At 42.1% G+C, this 17,974-nt stretch overlaps 3 protein-coding genes and 3 long non-coding RNA genes across 8 annotated transcripts in view; 2 read left to right on the plus strand and 4 right to left on the minus strand.

The window, feature by feature from the left end:
* Nucleotides 1-17,974, plus strand: part of LOC135436066 (uncharacterized) — a 184,662-nt gene that overhangs the window by 50,459 nt on the left and 116,229 nt on the right. The window lies entirely within an intron of this gene.
* LOC135436067 (uncharacterized) lies at nt 922-1,179 on the minus strand. Its single transcript, XR_010437471.1, has 2 exons — nt 1,129-1,179; nt 922-1,069 (listed from the first exon to the last, which is right to left on the minus strand). It is a non-coding gene; the product is annotated as an uncharacterized LOC135436067 (long non-coding RNA).
* On the minus strand, nt 1,228-2,310 carry LOC135436065 (uncharacterized). Its single transcript, XR_010437469.1, has 5 exons — nt 2,032-2,310; nt 1,790-1,952; nt 1,633-1,731; nt 1,388-1,575; nt 1,228-1,327 (listed from the first exon to the last, which is right to left on the minus strand). It is a non-coding gene; the product is annotated as an uncharacterized LOC135436065 (long non-coding RNA).
* LOC135436055 (prolyl 4-hydroxylase subunit alpha-1-like) lies at nt 2,329-4,521 on the minus strand. Of its 3 annotated transcripts, XM_064693441.1 has the most exons (7): nt 4,251-4,519; nt 3,894-4,196; nt 3,647-3,834; nt 3,007-3,584; nt 2,902-2,949; nt 2,677-2,842; nt 2,331-2,617 (listed from the first exon to the last, which is right to left on the minus strand). In XM_064693441.1, exons 1-7 carry the CDS (start codon nt 4,448-4,450, stop codon nt 2,550-2,552), a joined length of 1,551 nt encoding a protein of 516 aa, XP_064549511.1. In that variant the 5' UTR covers nt 4,451-4,519; the 3' UTR covers nt 2,331-2,549. The 3 variants fall into 3 exon arrangements, with proteins under 3 accessions (XP_064549510.1, XP_064549511.1, XP_064549513.1); XM_064693440.1 differs by lacking the exon at nt 2,902-2,949 and having other exon boundaries at nt 2,329-2,617; nt 2,950-3,584; nt 4,251-4,521; XM_064693443.1 differs by lacking the exons at nt 2,331-2,617; nt 2,677-2,842; nt 2,902-2,949 and having other exon boundaries at nt 3,570-3,598.
* Nucleotides 4,897-7,626, minus strand: PH4alphaPV (prolyl-4-hydroxylase-alpha PV). Its single transcript, XM_064693439.1, has 8 exons — nt 7,331-7,626; nt 6,969-7,271; nt 6,299-6,489; nt 6,104-6,234; nt 5,593-6,045; nt 5,469-5,522; nt 5,241-5,406; nt 4,897-5,175 (listed from the first exon to the last, which is right to left on the minus strand). Exons 1-8 carry the CDS (start codon nt 7,543-7,545, stop codon nt 5,111-5,113), a joined length of 1,578 nt encoding a protein of 525 aa, XP_064549509.1. The 5' UTR covers nt 7,546-7,626; the 3' UTR covers nt 4,897-5,110.
* LOC135436391 (uncharacterized) lies at nt 9,350-10,243 on the plus strand. The gene has a single exon (XM_064693979.1). It carries the CDS (start codon nt 9,452-9,454, stop codon nt 10,115-10,117), a length of 666 nt encoding a protein of 221 aa, XP_064550049.1. The 5' UTR covers nt 9,350-9,451; the 3' UTR covers nt 10,118-10,243.

A 17,974-nucleotide genomic window follows, 5' to 3' on the forward strand; every position in this document is an offset into this window, starting at 1 on the left:
TTTATTTGAGTTTCACAGTTTCGTTTGCGAAATTCAATTAAATCTACGCATTATGCACGCTGCACTGCACAGCACAAGCCGAACCTTTCGGCTAGCCAAATACCCTTCCCCCATGCAAGCTGCCTGCTCAATGCAAATAGTGCCCCCGCACAAAAGGTGCGCCGAGTGGATTGTAAACAAATTATCAAAAAAGCGCCCAGTCAGCAGGCGACTAAGGATGAGGCTGGAGCTGGATTTAATCGCTGACAGGGTGAACACGCACACGTTTCTCGGTGGTAAGCGCCAGTTCATTATTAAAACTTTTAAAAGCAGATAAGTGCACAGACTGATAGAGATGCTGACACTGATACACACACCTACACCTACTCACCCACACACACACGCACATACACACTGGTTAACTGAGAACGATAACGATAACCTAAGCAGCAGGCGGCAGCCACCACGTTGGCAACGTGGGCGCCACTTCACCTCTAATTGAAACATTAAGTTGCACATCACGTACGCGGTGTCAGACACTAGACGCCAGCTGGACCGACGGTGGGGGCGGGGTGCTGGGGTGGGAGGTCGGCGCCTAGGAGTATGCTAAAATTTTGCTGCGGCTGCGACTGCGGTTGCTTGGGTTTTACCTAGCCCCAAATAACCCAAATGCCCAAAAGCAAGCAAGCGAGCGATCTACCGAGCGACTATCAACCACTCAGCACTTTATTTTTTTCCGTGTTGGCATTTTAAAAAGCATTTAAGCCACCGACAAGATGTCGGGTAGTTGGGCTGGTAGCGGGTTTTCGTTAAGTGTGTAAAGTGATTACGCCGGAAATTTGTTTGTCTATGAGTCTGCATACGTGTCGGATGGCTAAAGGAGTTTGTGTCCATGTTTCCGCATTTGAAGTGACATCAGCAGGAGTTCGAGCAGGCCGAAAGTTCGCACTAAATGATATGTTTATTGGTAGTTTAAAAGTTTGAAATGATGAAAAGTTATTTTAGAACATCAGTCAAATTCATTTGGTACTATCCCGGAGACAAGGTCGAGCAAAGTGCTGCAGGCGTTCGTCTATCCATTGGGTCATTACTGTCAAGGAATTGTGCATTAATAGTAAAAAACAAATAAAAAGAATTGTAAAATATAACTCCACTTGGAGCCCACTAGAACTGGACAGGCTCTATGCAGGGTTCTCTTATTGCCTGTTCCATTGCGATGCAAATTGTGCCAGAAAAGAGCCTTTCCGCGCCTCGATTTGAGCCCTTTCACTTAACAGATCTGCATTGTCTGTTTTGTTGCCCTTCATCAGAGCGTGGTCAAAGAGGGGCAGCGCGATTGTGTAATCCTCTTTGCAAGGAAAACACTAGAGTTATCAGAATGGTTTTATTAGGTATTTCATGGGCTTACTCTGTTTGATAAATGCCCTGGCAAAGATTTGCAGCACTTGTTCACGTTCGGCTCCCATTGGTATTGGGAGTGTGTGCTCCATTAGCGACTAGCTTGTCTCCGCAAGCCACTCGCTGGCCAAATCACGAATTTGAATCTGGTCCAGGTACTGGCCCATCGCGTAGGTATCCAAGGCTCCTAGACTGGCGCTAGAGATGGCATCCAACTAGTTACGGTTGTTTTCAGTTAGTTCGCACATCACTTACTCGTATTGCCTCCCGTTCAGCAGCCCGCTGGCAATATCCTTCACAGTCAAGTTGTAAAAATCATACAGCCGGTGCAAGCCTTGCAATTGTGGAATGACCCTGAAGACATGCAAAGCTGTACCTCATACTTTAAACGCACTGCACTTTATAGGCTTACCTTTTCAAGATATTCAATTTCTTCTAGAGCTCATCCGCATAGCTGCTTAGATTCTCAATAAGCTTGGTTTCCAGCAGCACCAAGTTCACCATACATAAGACGGAGGTGCTGTAGCTTTGCTCCGCGGCTTCAACCTTTATCGGGCATAGGATTAGAGCAAACCCTATATATATAGAAATGTCCATAAAGTCCGCATGAGCTGGTCAGTTATTAGTGTCCTACAATGGGATTTTAGTAGTTACCTTCAACAGATAACAATATCGTTGAAAAGGCACGACGATGGTTGGGTACGCCTCTCACACAATAAAATTGCTTCAGTCTTTTACTCAACGATACCTTGCAATTATTATTGCTTGATCATTTTGAAAAGATTACAAGTTCTTCACCACTTACAAGCTATTTATAGTTGTAATCCATTCGAGAATAAAGCTGGTCTAACACATTTTCAGTTAATTTAAGCCTAATAAAACTTTCCACTTTCCAACAGATGTTTCTCTAAATAAAATAAAATATGTTTATTTAACCCGGGGCCATAAACATTTTTATTAATTGTATATAGACCTAATTGTGTCAATGCTGAGTAAGAGTCATATAAACCGAGATTCAATGCAAGTTAAATCTAATGTTATGAGACTCTGTTGTACAAAAATGATGCGAGAACCGATTGCGTGGTGCCAGAAAATTCGGACAAAAAAAATGTGTGTGCGTTCCGAACATGAATACAAATAAATTTGGAACACCAAGTGCCTTGGCTATTCAGCTAGGTAGTTTCTTTTAGACAAGGTCTGGCAAACAGTTGCATGCGCTCACGTATCCATAGGGTCATTACTGTGGGGATGCGACTATAAGTAATAGATAAAAGATCAAGGTGTTAGATGGTATATTACTCCATTTGGAGCCCACTAAAACTGGACAACCGCCATGCAGGGTTCTCGTGTCGCCTGTTCCATTACGATGCAAATTGTACCAGAAAAGGGCCGTTCCGCGCTTAGGGCTGACAGCCTGGTTAAGTATGGTGAACACTGTGGCGCCTCCTTGCTCCACATCAGTTAGCTGTGGATTGTAATAGAGAATAGCATAGATTTAAAAGCTCAAAGAGTTCAAGAACCTACGTAAAAAAGAACAGTGGCGATGCGATCGTCGGATTCTTTTATATCTACCTGAAAATGGAATCTTATGGTTAGGATTGTAGTAGTTATTAATTTGCACAAGCTCACAAAAGCGTTATTAAGGAAATCTTTATGAGCCGCATAGTGTCCACCTAAGCCGTAGTTCATTACTTGGAACGGCTCCGAGTATCGCAAGTCCAATTCGACCATATCCGTAATACGTCTTTCAATGCGCTTTGTCAGATTGTTATGGTCGCGTTCAATCCAAGCGCCTTTTGAGGTCCTCCTGCTGTCCTTTTCATACTTTTTAAACTTTACTACGGTTGTACGCTCTAACAGGGGTCTGGCGAGTTTCTGGAGCTCGTCGATTTCTCGGGGCGACAACACATCATGAAAGACTATTATAAAGGGATTAAGCAGACGAATTTCCATTTTTAACGGTGCCAAGAGGAGAAATGGCGAAGACCCGAATTTGTACACGCAATACAAATTGGATGTGACTACGAATTCACCACGACAACCCCTGCCGTAATTGGTTGCATCCACCTTGGGTGCCGTCTTAACCGAAACCTCTTCTCGGGCCATCTTCTCTATATCAAGTCTTCTATTCAGTATTGCGGGATCTCCCGTTTGCTTTCCTAACACCAGAGCGCGATCAAACAGTGACAGTGCAATCGAGTAATATTCTAGGTAAGAGAAACTAACAGATAGTTGTTTGTGTAACAGCATTAGATAATCCAGCACTCACTATAATTAAAAAACGCGCTGGCAAAAAAGTGCATCATTTTTTCAGGGTCGGCTCCAATTGGGGTTGGGAGCGTGTGCTCCATTAGCCAGCTGTGCGTTTCGGCGAACCACTCGCCGGCCAAATCTACAGTGTGGTGTTTGTGGTGCTCCTGCCCCAACACGTAGGTGTCGAGAGCATTAAGACCGACGCTGCAGGTGGTAATTTGTCGGGCATAGACTATTGACAGTGGCCTGTAGCTATTACTTACTCGTACTTCTTCCCGTTCAGCATGCCCGTGGACACGTCCTTTACCGTTAAGTTGTAGAACCTTTGTAATCGGTAAATAGCTATACAAGCCTCAATCAGGTCGACATTGGTTGGAAGCTGTGATTTCTGGCTACTAACATAAGCCACTTGCGATGAGCCCAGTGGATCCTCCATAAATAATATCCAATCGTTCCAATCTTGATTCATTCGGCGTATTAGCGAAAATCCATTTATTGGATTCGACACATATTGCTCCATTTGACCTATGGCCTTATTGCTTTCAGCTTGCAATTGTGGAACGGCCCTGATACATGTAAAACTGTAATTCTGATCTACTATATCCGATGTGTTGACTGACCTTTTCAAAATATTCAATTTCTTCTCGAGCTCATCCGCATAGCTGCTGAGATTCTCAATGAGCTTGGCCTCCAGCAGCACCAACTTCACCATACCCGCGACGGAGGTGCTGTGGCTCTGCTCCATTGCGGCCTTGGCCCTAATCGGACACTGGGTTAGAGCAATTGCAATATATAGAAATGTCCATACAGACGACCGCATTATGCTGTGCACTTTTTAGTGTAAGTCTTACAACATATTTTTTTTTTAGCTATATCAGGTAGTTATGCATTGACGAGTGCGTCAACTTAAGTTTCTCAAAATTCACCGCCAACTTTGCTCTGTTCTTATTTATAACATTTCTGAAGTTGAGTCAACTTCTGCTCAACGCAACGCGTTTGTTTATGTGTAGCTTACTTATCACGCCAAAAAATTCAATTTATTGCTCTTAAATCGTTTAAATAAAAAGCTTTGGGTCATATATCTTTAGCTTATTGATATCAGTTATTAGCTGGGAATTTTCAAATGTTGTTGTTTGCTGCGACGAAATCACGGATTCAAAAAGTGGCATAGTTCAGATAAGGCCTTATCACGTTTTATGTTTGTAATATTGGCTTAGTATACTTAAGACTGCATTTATTCTTCAACTTTTATATATATCGAGTGTATTCCTTGGATTTAAATCGTATGGGATTTTATATTTTGAGTATTGAGTTCTTAAAACACTTTGTTTTATTGATTGTTAAATCTTGTTAGCAAGTTGTCTGTCAGTTCCTTGTACATACATGCAAAATAGATTACGTACTTCGAGTAATACTATATAGAATAAATTTGAGAGACATAAATGTAAAAGATGGCTTAATTGTCCGACCTCAGCTAAGGCTAGGGGCTTGAGAGACATGGCCTCCTAAAAAGTTGCTGATGCTCACGTATCCATTTGTTACATACTGTGAAGTTGAGTTTTTATAAATATTTTGTATAATATTTGATGAATATTTGATGAGATAGTTACCCCACTTGGAACCAACTATAACTGGACAGGCGGCGTGCATCGTTTGTGGATCCCCGTTATTGTTATGCCTCAGATTGTACCACATAACTGCTGTTCCTTTTTTGGGAAATATAGCTTGTTTTATATTAGGAAACACCGTGGCGCCACCCTGTTCCACATCGCTTAGCTAAAGATGGGCATTAATCGTTTATTAACTTTAGCTAGGATAGAAATTTTGTGGCTACTCACATAGAAGAGGACAGTTGCAATGCGATCACCATTAAGTTTGGTCAAATCCTTGGCCTGGAAAAATTTTAAGATAGATTCAAATTAATTAATCTAGACATGCTCATATCTCGTATCTTTCACTCACAATGGTCGCATTGAAATAATCAAAGTGCAAGTCGTAATGTCCGCCAAGGCCGTAATTCATAACTTGCAACATCTCCGACCCATACAAATCAAATCCCGTCATATCCGATATGCGTCTATTTAGACGAACCGTGAGTGGATTTAGGGAATCTGTCAGCCAGGTCACCTTCGAGGTGCGCGTCTTGACGACAGTATTACGACCCATCTGCTGATTGAAGACCGTGGCGCGTTTCAGAGTGGGCACGGCCAGGTGTTGCAGTTCGCGAATCTCGCTGGGTGTTATCACATCGTGATAGAGTACCATGTAGGGGTCCAGTGCAAGCAATTCCGTTTTCAATGGGGCCAGCCGCAGAAAGGGCGAATTGGTGCTATTGTAGACGCAGTGCAGCTTGGACTGTGTGGGGAATTGGCCACGGCAGCCACGTTCATAGTTGCTAACTGGCTTCTTTTTGTACTGCAAAGGAAAACGAAAGTCTTTAACAATTGTTACTAATTTCACAGAGTGCACCTACTGGCTTGGGTGAAATATTAGGCGACGTTCTTATCAGAGTTTCGACTTCCATTTTTCGTTGCAAGAGTTTTAAATTATTTTTGTCAATTGTCGTAGCAATCTGGAGAACCTTTAGAGCATCGGCATATCTATCTGAAAGTGGCACAAAATTAATGAAACTTTAAATAAAATTTCCCAAATGTTATCTGGCACTCACTCATTTTGATAAGTGCCTCGGCATAAACATGCTGCACTTCAGCCCGATTCAAGCCCAGTGGCAAAGTCAGCTTATGCGGTCCATTTAGCCGGTTGATGGCCTGGTTGATCCACTGGCTGGCGTCGACAAAGCTCTGCTGATCATAGTGGTACTTGCCCAGGGCATAGGTGTCCAGCTCATTCAAGCTGGCACTAAGCAATTGCCGAGTGTGTAAATGAATAGAAACCAATTAATTAAAGAGTTCAGAGTGTATTTTTTTTTATCACGAAACGTGTAACGAGTCTGTAAAAAGACATGCCCGCATGTCGAAATTGAACGGATCGAAACACTATATTATATAGCTGACTTAGGAACAACCGAAAATTAAGTTCTTGGTTGAGTGACTAGTCCAATTTTTGCACTTACGAGACTTTCAATATTATTTACATCAGACCAAAATATAGCTTTATAGGAAGAATCGGCTGAGAAATTTATGTCTGTTTTTCAAGCAATTTTAAACACATCCGTTTCGCAATACTTTTTCCTAACATATAGGCAAAGTCGTATCAATCGGGTTCAATAGATAGAACTGGTTGGACATAAAGCTTTTATAGAAAAGCAGTTCTAAACCAATTTTCTACAAGGGTATTTAGTCTTCGGCGTGCCGAAGCTAACCATTCATGCTACGAACTTGTACTGTTTGCCATTAAGCAGACCCGCCGCCATGTCGGAGACCTGCAGGTCGTAGGTGGCCTGTATGCGATGTATGGCAGCGGCTGCCTCTTCGAGATCCGTGCTGCTAGGCAGCTGATGCCGTTTCAGATTAACGTAGTCCATTTGCCGTTTGCCCACTGGCTGCTCCATGTACAGCTGCAAGTGTGTCCAGTCCTCATGCATGCGTCGTATAAGGGAAAATGCGTTTAGCGGGTTAGACACATAATGTTCCGTGTGGCTCATGGCCTTGTTGCTTTCAGCCCGCATTTGTTCAACAAAACTGGGGGAAAACTGCAAGTTATAGTATCTCATATTCATATAAATAATCTGATAATCAACCTGCGCATTATATTGAGCTTCCCTTCGAGTTCAATCGCATAGTTGCTGAGATTCTCAATGAGCTTGTCCTCCAGCTGCAGCAGTCGCACCATTCCTGCCACCGAGGTGGAATGACTCTGTTCGCCATCCGCTTCTTGGCCGCTGGCCATGCCCAAGACCAGAAGGGCGGTTAGAAATCGGAGCTTCCATGCCGGCAAGTGCATTTCTTTGGCCATCTTGAGGTGCCTACGTGCCAGATCCAACTGTCAACTTTTTCGCACATTTGCCGTGAAGTTGACGTTGGCGCGAGATAAATGTTTAAAAATACTCGTAGATGGGCATTTACCGAACGTTTACCAAACAGTAGTAGATCGTGCTGCCGCTTGTTGTTATTATTCGCTTCCCCAATTGATAAGCGATTCAACGCTACTCGACGCTTTGATAGTGAAGCGCAACGGTTAATTAAAACCAGCAAGAAGTCAGTCACGCACAGTGGAACCCGTACCAAAAAACTCGTTAAAAATATGATGTGATTCAGTTGTATATTGCCAGTATGTAAAGTTGAAAAATCTTATTTGTATAAAGGTCGGCTTCTTAAAAAATTTAGTAAACGGGATGCATATAGAAATACCTGCTTAACAATCAAAAATAATCCAATGCCAAGTGACAGCAGGTATTTAAAAACATTGTTAAAAGTTACTTAACGGCTTTATTCTTAGAAATTATTTATTGGCAGCCATAGTTTTTAATATTAACAAAAAATAACAATTAATAAAATTATATATAAATTGATTAGGATTTATATAAAAAATATTAAGAAGGAATATTAAAAACTTAGTATATATATATTTACAAATAAAAACGATCGCAACTCGCATGTGTTAAATATTCCTCTTAAGCTTTTAAGAATATGTCAAATTTTATTTTTCGTTTTATTATAAACAAATTTCACAAATATTATCATAAAAGGGATACACGATAACTTGAAATATCAGGAATTTAAAAAAAATTAATATTTGAACTATTAACAAATAAAAATGATGCCATATTTTGCCATTATTATGGAATCTTACACCAGTAACTTTTTCCATGACAATGTTAAGTTCCACAGTGCGCTGGCAGCTTTTTTTGACCGGCAGCGTATTTTGCTTATGCAGCTTAACCATAACAATGGGCTTAGCACGTGTCCAAAACAAAACAAAACGGAATGAACGGAAATCTTCGGCACGCCGAAGATTTAATGCCCTTGTAAAAATTTTCTCCACAGCTCTGCAGATATGTATATGAATAATAAAAAAGCTCGTAAATGCTGAGTTTGATGTAAATAATTTGAAAAGCAGAATAATTTCATACAACAACGACGCTTCTACCTATAGAGCTATATGATACATTAGTGCGGTATTGATTAGATTTGGCTGATATATAAGCAGCACAGTTTGGTCTAGATATCTTGATCAACAAAACAGTTTTCCATATTCGACTGATGGTTCATATGGCAGATATATGCTGTAGTCAGATATGGCCAACACATGTGTAACCAACCTGTAACCGAAATACGAACGGTTGCAAATCTTTAAAACGATAACATTAAAACTGAGAGATTGTTCGCAAAAGAAACAGACAGACGGACAGACACACAGATGGACATGATTATTTCGTGAACTTGGCTGTTCATGCTGATTTAGAATATACTATATACTTTATGGGGTCGGAGATGTCTCCTTTTGTGTGTTACACATTTCATGACAAAACGATAATACCCTTTTCAAGAGCATACAAATAATCTTCAGTGATTCATAAGCTCATCTATACCCTACAAAAAAAGTAAATTTATTGATGCAATTGGTCAACTCTTATTATTCGACTTTACTTGGTAATGCAGACAGGTTATTCGTTTGGGAATTAAATGTAATCAAACAGTCCACATGTTACCTAAAAGGTGATTAAATTTTATTACTGTAAGAAAGGGTGAAAATATTTGTTGACCATAGCCACAAGTAGCTTGTGGTACTCGAACTGTTTGATGAATGACAGTTGACTTATTCAAACACTTGTCACGTCTAAAACAACAGATTAAATTGTAATTTTTTGTAAATTTTTGTAAGCCAGAAATTCTTCCCAAATTATCCGTTTTCCAAAGACATGGTTAGGGTGGGAACCATTATCACAGATCGGGATATACCCACATCGTCAACTACGTTGCGGCCGATCTCGTTTCTATTTTACACGCTGGAGACGATATTCAATATGTTTTGTTTGGCATATCACATAAAGGGATTTATGTCCGTTGATATGCATATGTTGACGTGGGATAGGCATATCTTTCAGTATATTTATCTGCTCACCTTCTACGTTTTCATGGTGATCACACTCTTTCAAAGCATTAACATTTGTTCAGGCCACATTCCCACAATTTGCATGGAAATCTTTAAATCCTGCTTAGCTTCGATTGGATTTACAATGATTTCCCTATTAACTATGTGGGATGCGGAACGCGACTTTCACTTGATGTATTGTGGCAAGGAGCCCGTGGATGGTGTCTACGAGAAGGAAACGCCCGTTCATCCGTTCGCTTTCTATATGCTCTTTCAATCGATTGCCTCATTGGCTTGTGGCGTTCTCTATATGCTACACGCAACCATTTTAATTGATGTCAAGATCACTGCTGCCCACCAGGGATTGACAGAAGGAGCAAACTCTTTGTTTGTGCCCATTCATATCTACGTCCTGGGCGAATACGTTCAGACCAGGCTCGAGCAATACGAATGGTTTCATGTCTTTTGCTCAAATAAACGCATTGAAATCTAGTTGCACCCGAGTCTGCAATGAAACATTAGCCCGGCTACAAATAAGCTTTTATAGTACGATATGTAATACACAGTCAATGTAATATGTCATTTAGATCTGATATATACAACTATTTGTCCTAACTAATTGAATGACCAGCTGATTTTTGTTTAAAGTAACGGAAAATTAGTGGAAAGCGGTTGCAAAAACCTTTTTGCATGTTGTCCGATCGGTGTCAAACTCAGTTTCACCATTTCCGGAATATCCACGTCGCTGACCGGAAACTGTGGTTAAATGTAGAATGGGTATTTCTTCACGCGCGGAAGATAGGTGAATAACTAAAGTATATAATTCTAAGAGAAAAACTTAGATATATTTCGTCTATTCCCGTGACCCGAAAAATTCCATCTCGTTCTACGATTTGCAACTTTTGATTTGCAGTTCTTCAATTAATATTTGATGATTTTATTAAAAGTTATTCCATATTTAAGCCCACTGGCACGCCCAGTGTGCAACCTCTGGAGAGGAATGTGACAATCTGTTATCTGCTTTAACCATGAATGATTTCATTGAAAGGCTTTGTGGAAAACCTAAAAACCTTTTTGTATACAAAATAGCTGCACACACACAAAGCAAGGCACCAGCCCCGCCCACTTGTTGGCAAAGGTATGACCAGAAAGGGCTTTAAATTTTGCACTTTTATGGCGGCGGCGGGGCTAGCAGCGGTTGTCATCCTGAAGCGGCATGTGTCCTGCCGTTGATATCGGCTTAACTTTGCCATAAAACTGTCAGCGTCACGCGTGTAGTGGGCAGAGCGCGGGGCGAGCGGGCGGTCAAATGAAATAAATTTTACAGCCAAATGGGCAGACTTTTGCCAAACAAAAAGGGCAAAACGCACACATACACAGAAAGAGATTTGTGTGGGCAAATGTCAGAGGCAAATCTAATGCGGACAACAAAAGCACCTGTGACCTGGAAAATGTCTCGTGGTGGCCATCTCGCAGCTGGCCAGATTTAAGCCGAAAGCTGTTGACCGCCAGCACTTAAAGCCAGTCGTTCGTCTGGGCCAAGTGCAAATGTTTACGTTAAGTCACTTCAAATCCCCCGCCCGATGCTCATCAATTAAGTGTCATCAATCATCTGCGAGCAGTCCAAAAAGTGGATCGAAATAAGCGACAACAACTGCGATATGGACGACGACGGGCAAACATGTCACGGTACAAAATGTCGTTTAACCTAAAATGGGAAAAGCCACGAAGATTATTTATTTTAGTCTCAGACATCGATTAGACGTCATATGCTGTGTTCTCAGAAACGTAAAGTAAAAGTAAATTGTACAGTTGCGAAAAATGTAAGAGGTTTAAAAATTCTAAATTTCTAAATTCTAAATTCTAAAAATTCCATGGCAAAGTTTACTTTATGGATATTATTTAATTTGTAGTTTATATAATATTATTCATAAATTAAACCTTACTATGGATTTTAAAAATAAGAAAAAGTTCACAATCTAAATGGGAATGTTGTTTAGCTTTCCCTTTTTCAGTCTATTTATACATCAAATAGCCCCGATGAGGTCTTGTATTCAAACAAGGCGTTATACTATTGCAATCGCTGGAATCTGGAACACCCTTTCGAACATGATATTGAATGGGAGTGGGTCCATTTTTCGGCAGTGTGCAAACATTGTACACCTAAACACACAAAAATTGGCCCTGCACCACTTGGAGCAGATAATTTCGGATCAGTAAAACGTTGGTTGTAGGCGCAGCACCACCTTATTTCGAGGGCATATCAATTTCAATCAATGCTCAGCATTTTAGTTTTATTTTTTTCTAGCCAGTTGATGACCCACTCGCAGCTCTGTTCGTTGCCATAAAACTAAAGCGCTAAAGTTACGGGTTTTTTTTTGGGGCAGTTGAAACTTTAGTTGGTTTATGGGCTCGTTGGAAAATTCAAATCAAGTGGAAATGCGAACACTTCACGAACGACTTGTAAGACAAAGCCATTAATGGCGCCTGGCGCTGGCCGGGTGAATCTTTATGCGACAATCTTCGCATTAGAAATCAATGGTGAGCGTTGCAGTTATGATTATTGCAGTTGTCAAAAGTTGTGCGTGTGTGTGTGGGTGTGTAGGTGGCTTGTCTCTAAGCATAATGGGCTGTCCTGCTTGTCCTGGTTTGCTGGCTAGGTTTATGCAAATGCGAAGCGCCTTAACGCTGGCAAACAGACGGCCAAGTAAATGTGGCCAAGGCTCGCTAAAAAATGCTTATGACTTGTGTAAACAATTTTCCATTCGCAAGTCCAGCTCCAAGCCCCGAGACGCTGTGCTCCTTTTACGTGTAGGTATATGCCAGCTGAGGCGGGCAGCAGCGATTGTATCCTGTAGCTGGATCTGCAGCTGGTGTATAAAAATATTTTATGGACAAAAGTAACTTTGTGTCTTGGACGATAAGCGAAGTTTGCGTATGTGACTTCCGTTTGTCCTCGCATGTCCTTGCGCACATGTGCTCTGTGTGCTCAGTGTGTCCTGTGTATCCTGTCTGCGCTGTTTGCCTTCGCACAATTTTTATGCATTTTCTTAGCGGCCATTTTTATGCCCGCACACGTTTTCCATTAGACGTCAACGGCTGTCATTTCCGCTTTTGCCTGTTTGATTTTCGCCAATGAACACTCAAAGGATATTTTCCCGGCGACCCGCTGCCGCCGCCAGTTTAATTGAAACTGGGTCACTTCGGTGTCATCCATTAATCACATTCGCCTGACACTCGCTCAATTTGCATTCGCATTTAAGACAATTATCATGTTTCAACAATTATTCTTTGTTAAGCGAAAGTTCTTCCTTTCTAATTTGAAACGGTGAAGGCGGCATTAATCTTCATAAGGTTGACAACTTCATTAGAATAGGCAAAAACAAACACGGCATTGATTTGCGCGACTGAGTTTAGCAAACTTGCCCCAGCACCTCCGCCTCTACGCCATCCATTCACCCCGGCCCTGCAGTGCTAATTAAAAATGTAACACACACAACTTAAACCGCTTGCAATTTATCAAAGGCATAAAACGAAGTGAGTTTTTTTATGCCGCGGATATCATTTTTTAGCAAGGCGCTGAAGCGCGGCGCGTATAATGCGCATAATTTCTATGCCACGTTGGTCACCCGAAAAGTAAATGTAGACACTGCCAGCCATTCGGACGGACGGAGTTAGCCGAGGAGGCAGCGGCCGACCTTTGTGCCAGCGGCAGCCACAACAACAAGGGGCACAAACATGGCGTCAGTTTTTTGGCAATGAGCGGGCCCGTGGCTCGTGCGTCTGGTTGTGGGCACACGAACAAAAGAGGTACACGCGAAAATAAAACCTATTACCGGAATCATAATTATCTTTTATGGCCGCGTCTGTCATGACGACATTATGGCCAGCACGGCGCGGCCTGCTGCCCCGCCAGCCGTGATCCGCGCCAAACACGTAGCAATAAAAAACCGCGAAATGCGGCCAAGTAGCAAAAAACATAAATTACGCACACACACATTTACATTTGCTGGAGAGGAATGGCGAGAGGGTAGGCGACACCCCAATACAAATTATGTGTACTATTGCGCTTATTATACTCGCTCACAGAGTGAAGAGAGTATATTCCTCTTAAATAAATATTTGGCATACAAGTGAAGGCTCGCTAAACAGACGGCCCCCATAACCGGACACCTGCCATAACCTGCAAAATGGAAAGTTTTTTTATAATTTATCCCTACAATATGCATTCGCCAAATTTCGATTCACGTTTAGAATGTGAACGAGTATAACCTAGTCGGGTGCATCCGACGGCGACATTTTAGCTTGTTTTCATTACGCGTTTGCTTATAGGTTAGAAGAGTGTGGTGTTTGTTGGGGGAAAGGGGCCAGACATCTGCCGGCAGCGTCGCCAAAACAGGTGTTTTCTAATTTATTGAAACACCCCAGCAAAGGCTGGACTCCGTCGCCGTTATTGTTGTTGTTGTTGCTGTTCTAGTTGTTCTGGCTGTTATTGTTGGGTTTGCCTTGAGTTATTAAAAGTGCGGTGAGCTGGGGGAGTGGGGGCTGCATGGGCATTGTCAGCGCCTGTCTGCGGCCTGGCAGACAAATCAAAGTGCCCCCGCGACACTTGTCATGTGCTTTTTAATTTCTAATATTTCACGCGCATTATCAACCAGCCCCAGCTCCAGTCGCAGCGCCAGCCCCAAACCCCATGCGCTGCAACTACTGCCTGATAAGCGCAGGGCTGCTGGTGGGGGCGTGGTCGGGTGGCGCAGCTATTGTTGTGCACTTGCTGCAAATTATGCGAGACACGTTGCAGAGGGTCTGTTTTCATTTGCCGGCGAGGTGTGTGCCTGAGGTGCTGCCAAGCGACACACACACACTAACAGTATATCAGCAGCTGTGAGCGTGGGCTACGTGTGATAATTCAGCGCGCCAGCAAAAGTTTTTCTAAAATTGCCCAAGGCCAAGTGTGTGGCATGCCCCTTGCCTGGTTGCGCCTGTCTCCAACAAAAAGCGCAATGCACGTGCGGCCTTTGTTCCTGCTCCTGTTGTTGCTGTTGTTGTTGTTGTAATTGCCGCCGCTGCCTGTTGACAGGACACTTCAACTATTGTTGTTTGCGCTGCTCCACTCCAACCTCCTGCCCCCTCTGCCCTGTTTAATTCAGCATGAAATTGGTTTGTATTATTATTTTGCAGTCGTCGCTCGTCTCGTTGCCAGCGGCGCTTCGGCAACACCTCAAAACTGAAAGCTGTCAGCTCCAGTGGCTTAAAGCTTTAAACGTGCCACAAATCGAAGTGCAACAACAACAAAATAAAAATGATGTAAAAAGAATTCTACAGCAAAGTTTGCTTTGATGCAGAGCGCTGCTTTAATTAAAAACTGCGCGCACTGAGTAACTAGCACTTGATTAATTTTTGGTTGCACGCAAAAGTAACGCGAAAAAAAGCCACACACACACGCACTCACACACACCAGACCACGCAGCAGCAAACAGCAACAAATTGCTGGCCAGTTGCTGGGCGGCTAGAATAAAAAGAGTAGGACAAGAAAGAATGGCTATCTTTGGCACGCTGACGACTAAATACTCTTGCAGACTTGAGGCCAAGAATACTAAAGCTATATTTAATATAATCGTCCGGCTTAATAGATTGTCGGATTTTGCTCAAGTTATCTAAAAAAAAAAATAAAAAAATTGTTGCGCAGCCGAAAATCATTTTTAAAAAGATTGCTCCTATAAAGCCTTCCTTTGAGTCTCTGCTTAAATGTAAGGAACTTAGTGAAGCTCCTAAATGTCAAGTTTGGTTAAGATGTCTTGAAAACCAAAAAGGTTTTAATATAGAAACATTTTCGACCATCGTTGGTATGATATAGTGGTACGATCTGGTCTGTTCCGAAATATTCCATGCAAAGTTTCGAAACAGACTGACAGTCGGTATATAGACATGGCTGTATAGACACGCCTGTTGATACGTCACAATATATGTATATACTTTTCTGCTCCTTCTGTGCGTTACAAACTGAATAGCTAAATTAAAATACCCTCTAGAAGGGTATATAAAAGGGATCCAAATTAATTATGTCCATGCAGCGCTGTTAGAGGCGCTGCCGCAGCTCGCGTCGTACTTTAGGTTATCAACGCGTGCTCTGCATACGTGGCTGCCATTGAGGACGAGGACGAGGACGTGGACGTGGATATGTACATAGATACTATGCGGTATAAAACGACCTCTACGCGCTTTGGCATGGCCATTGCCATTGCATACTTTTCAGCGTACGCTGCGTCCTACGCGCTATGAGTGGGCGGATTGTGTTAGCATTGCTTTGATATTGAATTTCTGTAAAATGAAATACGAGTAGATGAACCTGGTTTATGCTGTTTTTTAGGGCGTGATCAACGTGATTTAATGTGTGCTCTCATTATGCAGAAAGTATTTAAAATGAATCGAGGGAAAATTTATGTCTGGACATTGGATTTAAAAATATTAACTGGGAGGCTAGTTTAAAGAGTGTTGGAGTAAGGACTAAAAGGGTTTTTTAATGAAACCTAACACTTTTTAAAACGTTTTTGAACACTGCATTCAAAGACTCTGCCAGCTTTTGGCACAAGATACAAGCTGCTTGCAAATATGTTATATTAACATTATTTTAAATGTTTTTCAACACTCTGCTATACTTTAAGCTTTTTAAGCAGCCTTTGAAGCTACTGTAAGAATATGATGAACTGAATTTAATCGTCTAAAATAAAACCAGCTTGTAAATATATGCCATCAACTGTAGTTGGCTGAAGGCTGAAATGCGGCACAGGTCTCAAGCATTGTTCAACACACGCTGAATTTTCATTTAGGATTGAAAACAAAGCAAATAATGAAATGTCTCCGGCATGCACACATATTAAATACAATATTAATAATCTCGCTTGGCGTTGTCATGTGTGTGGGTGGATAGCGCCGGGAGAGACGTGTGTGCGAGAGTGAGTGCCAGTATAATCATGCCGACATTGTCTATGTCTACGCAGCACACGCCAAGAGTCATCACTCATTCACTCACACACATGCACGCACACATTCAGCAGACACGCCTGATTTTTACCTAGAGCACAAAAGTATAGCATACTTTGTGGCGTCGAGCGCCAGACTGGCGCCAGGCCAAACAAAAGAACGCAGCCCGAAGTGCCACAGAGGGTCGCTTAATAAAGCGACGACGTCAACTTCAACTTAAAGCCAAGTAACTGATAGAACCCATACCCATCTTGTATACAAGAGCTAGCAGATACACTGCTCCCATGCTTGAGGCAAATGTTAATGTAAATGTTTGTCTGCTATTTGAATTTTAATTACTTTTCTCGGTTTTCGCGTAGCGCAAAAACTATTTATACCTTGTTCCCTGGCCGACGCCGTCCGCTTGTCTCACCCAAACTTTATAATAGAATCTCGCCAGAAAACCATAAAAACTTTCGCAGCCAATCGAAGGTAGAGCTGCCCTGGCACAGTGAGAGAGATTGTAATGCGCCTTAATTGAAACAAGTCCCAAACCAATTGTGCCACACAGCCACTTAAGCGCGTCCAAAAAGGTAGATGCCACAGTGGCTCCCAGTTGCACAATCAAAAATCAGCAGCCGCTTGCCGATGGGTAGCATAAATTTTCAAATTGTTAGAGACTGCGCCACCGTGGGCCACTTGAACGGAAACGCCTAATTCCAGCCGCTGAGATTGAGACTTCAACTCCCAACTTCCTCCTCCCTTCTGTCCGTAAAAACTTGCCGGCGTCTGGCAGCTGTTTTTAGCCACAGACAGTCGGCTGCCTTGGCCAGCATAAGAATTATTTGCGAACTCCTGTATTTCTGTGCTATGCTGCTTTATCGGCTGCAGATTGAGGAGGTGCGGCCCAAAGTTCGGCTGGAGCAGAACGCAGAAAGAAATTCAATCAAAGGTACAAGTTAATCCCGCGTGAGTTCATAAAGTTCACAAAAGCCAATTTATTTGCCAGGCGCAATAAGTTTAAAGTAAACGACAGACAGTCTCCGTTTTGGTAAAAAATCTACAACGGATCTAAATTTGTGTAACACAAGGTGGTATAGGGGCTAGGGTATACTAAATCTTCGTTTAAAGGAAACTAAAAAGCACAACAAGCTTAAGCCATGGCTTCCAGATCAACGATGTATGATTCGAGCCGACTTTCTGCCTTTGATTCAGTTCGTGAATCTGGTTTTTCAAATTCATTGCCAATATTTTTAAATACAAGTAATGAAAGGCAATGATTGGAGCTTCAGTTATTTATGCTTTACTGATGGGTTTGACTGTTTATGGGTCTGTGTTATTTTAAACGAAAATTTATAGGTGATAGATATGCTTAAGGTTTGGTTCA

This window comes from Drosophila montana, unplaced genomic scaffold, assembly GCF_035044405.1.
Source record: "Drosophila montana isolate Dmon_TW-CO22-7 unplaced genomic scaffold, ASM3504440v1 contig_3733_1, whole genome shotgun sequence".
NCBI lineage: Eukaryota > Metazoa > Arthropoda > Insecta > Diptera > Drosophilidae > Drosophila > Drosophila montana.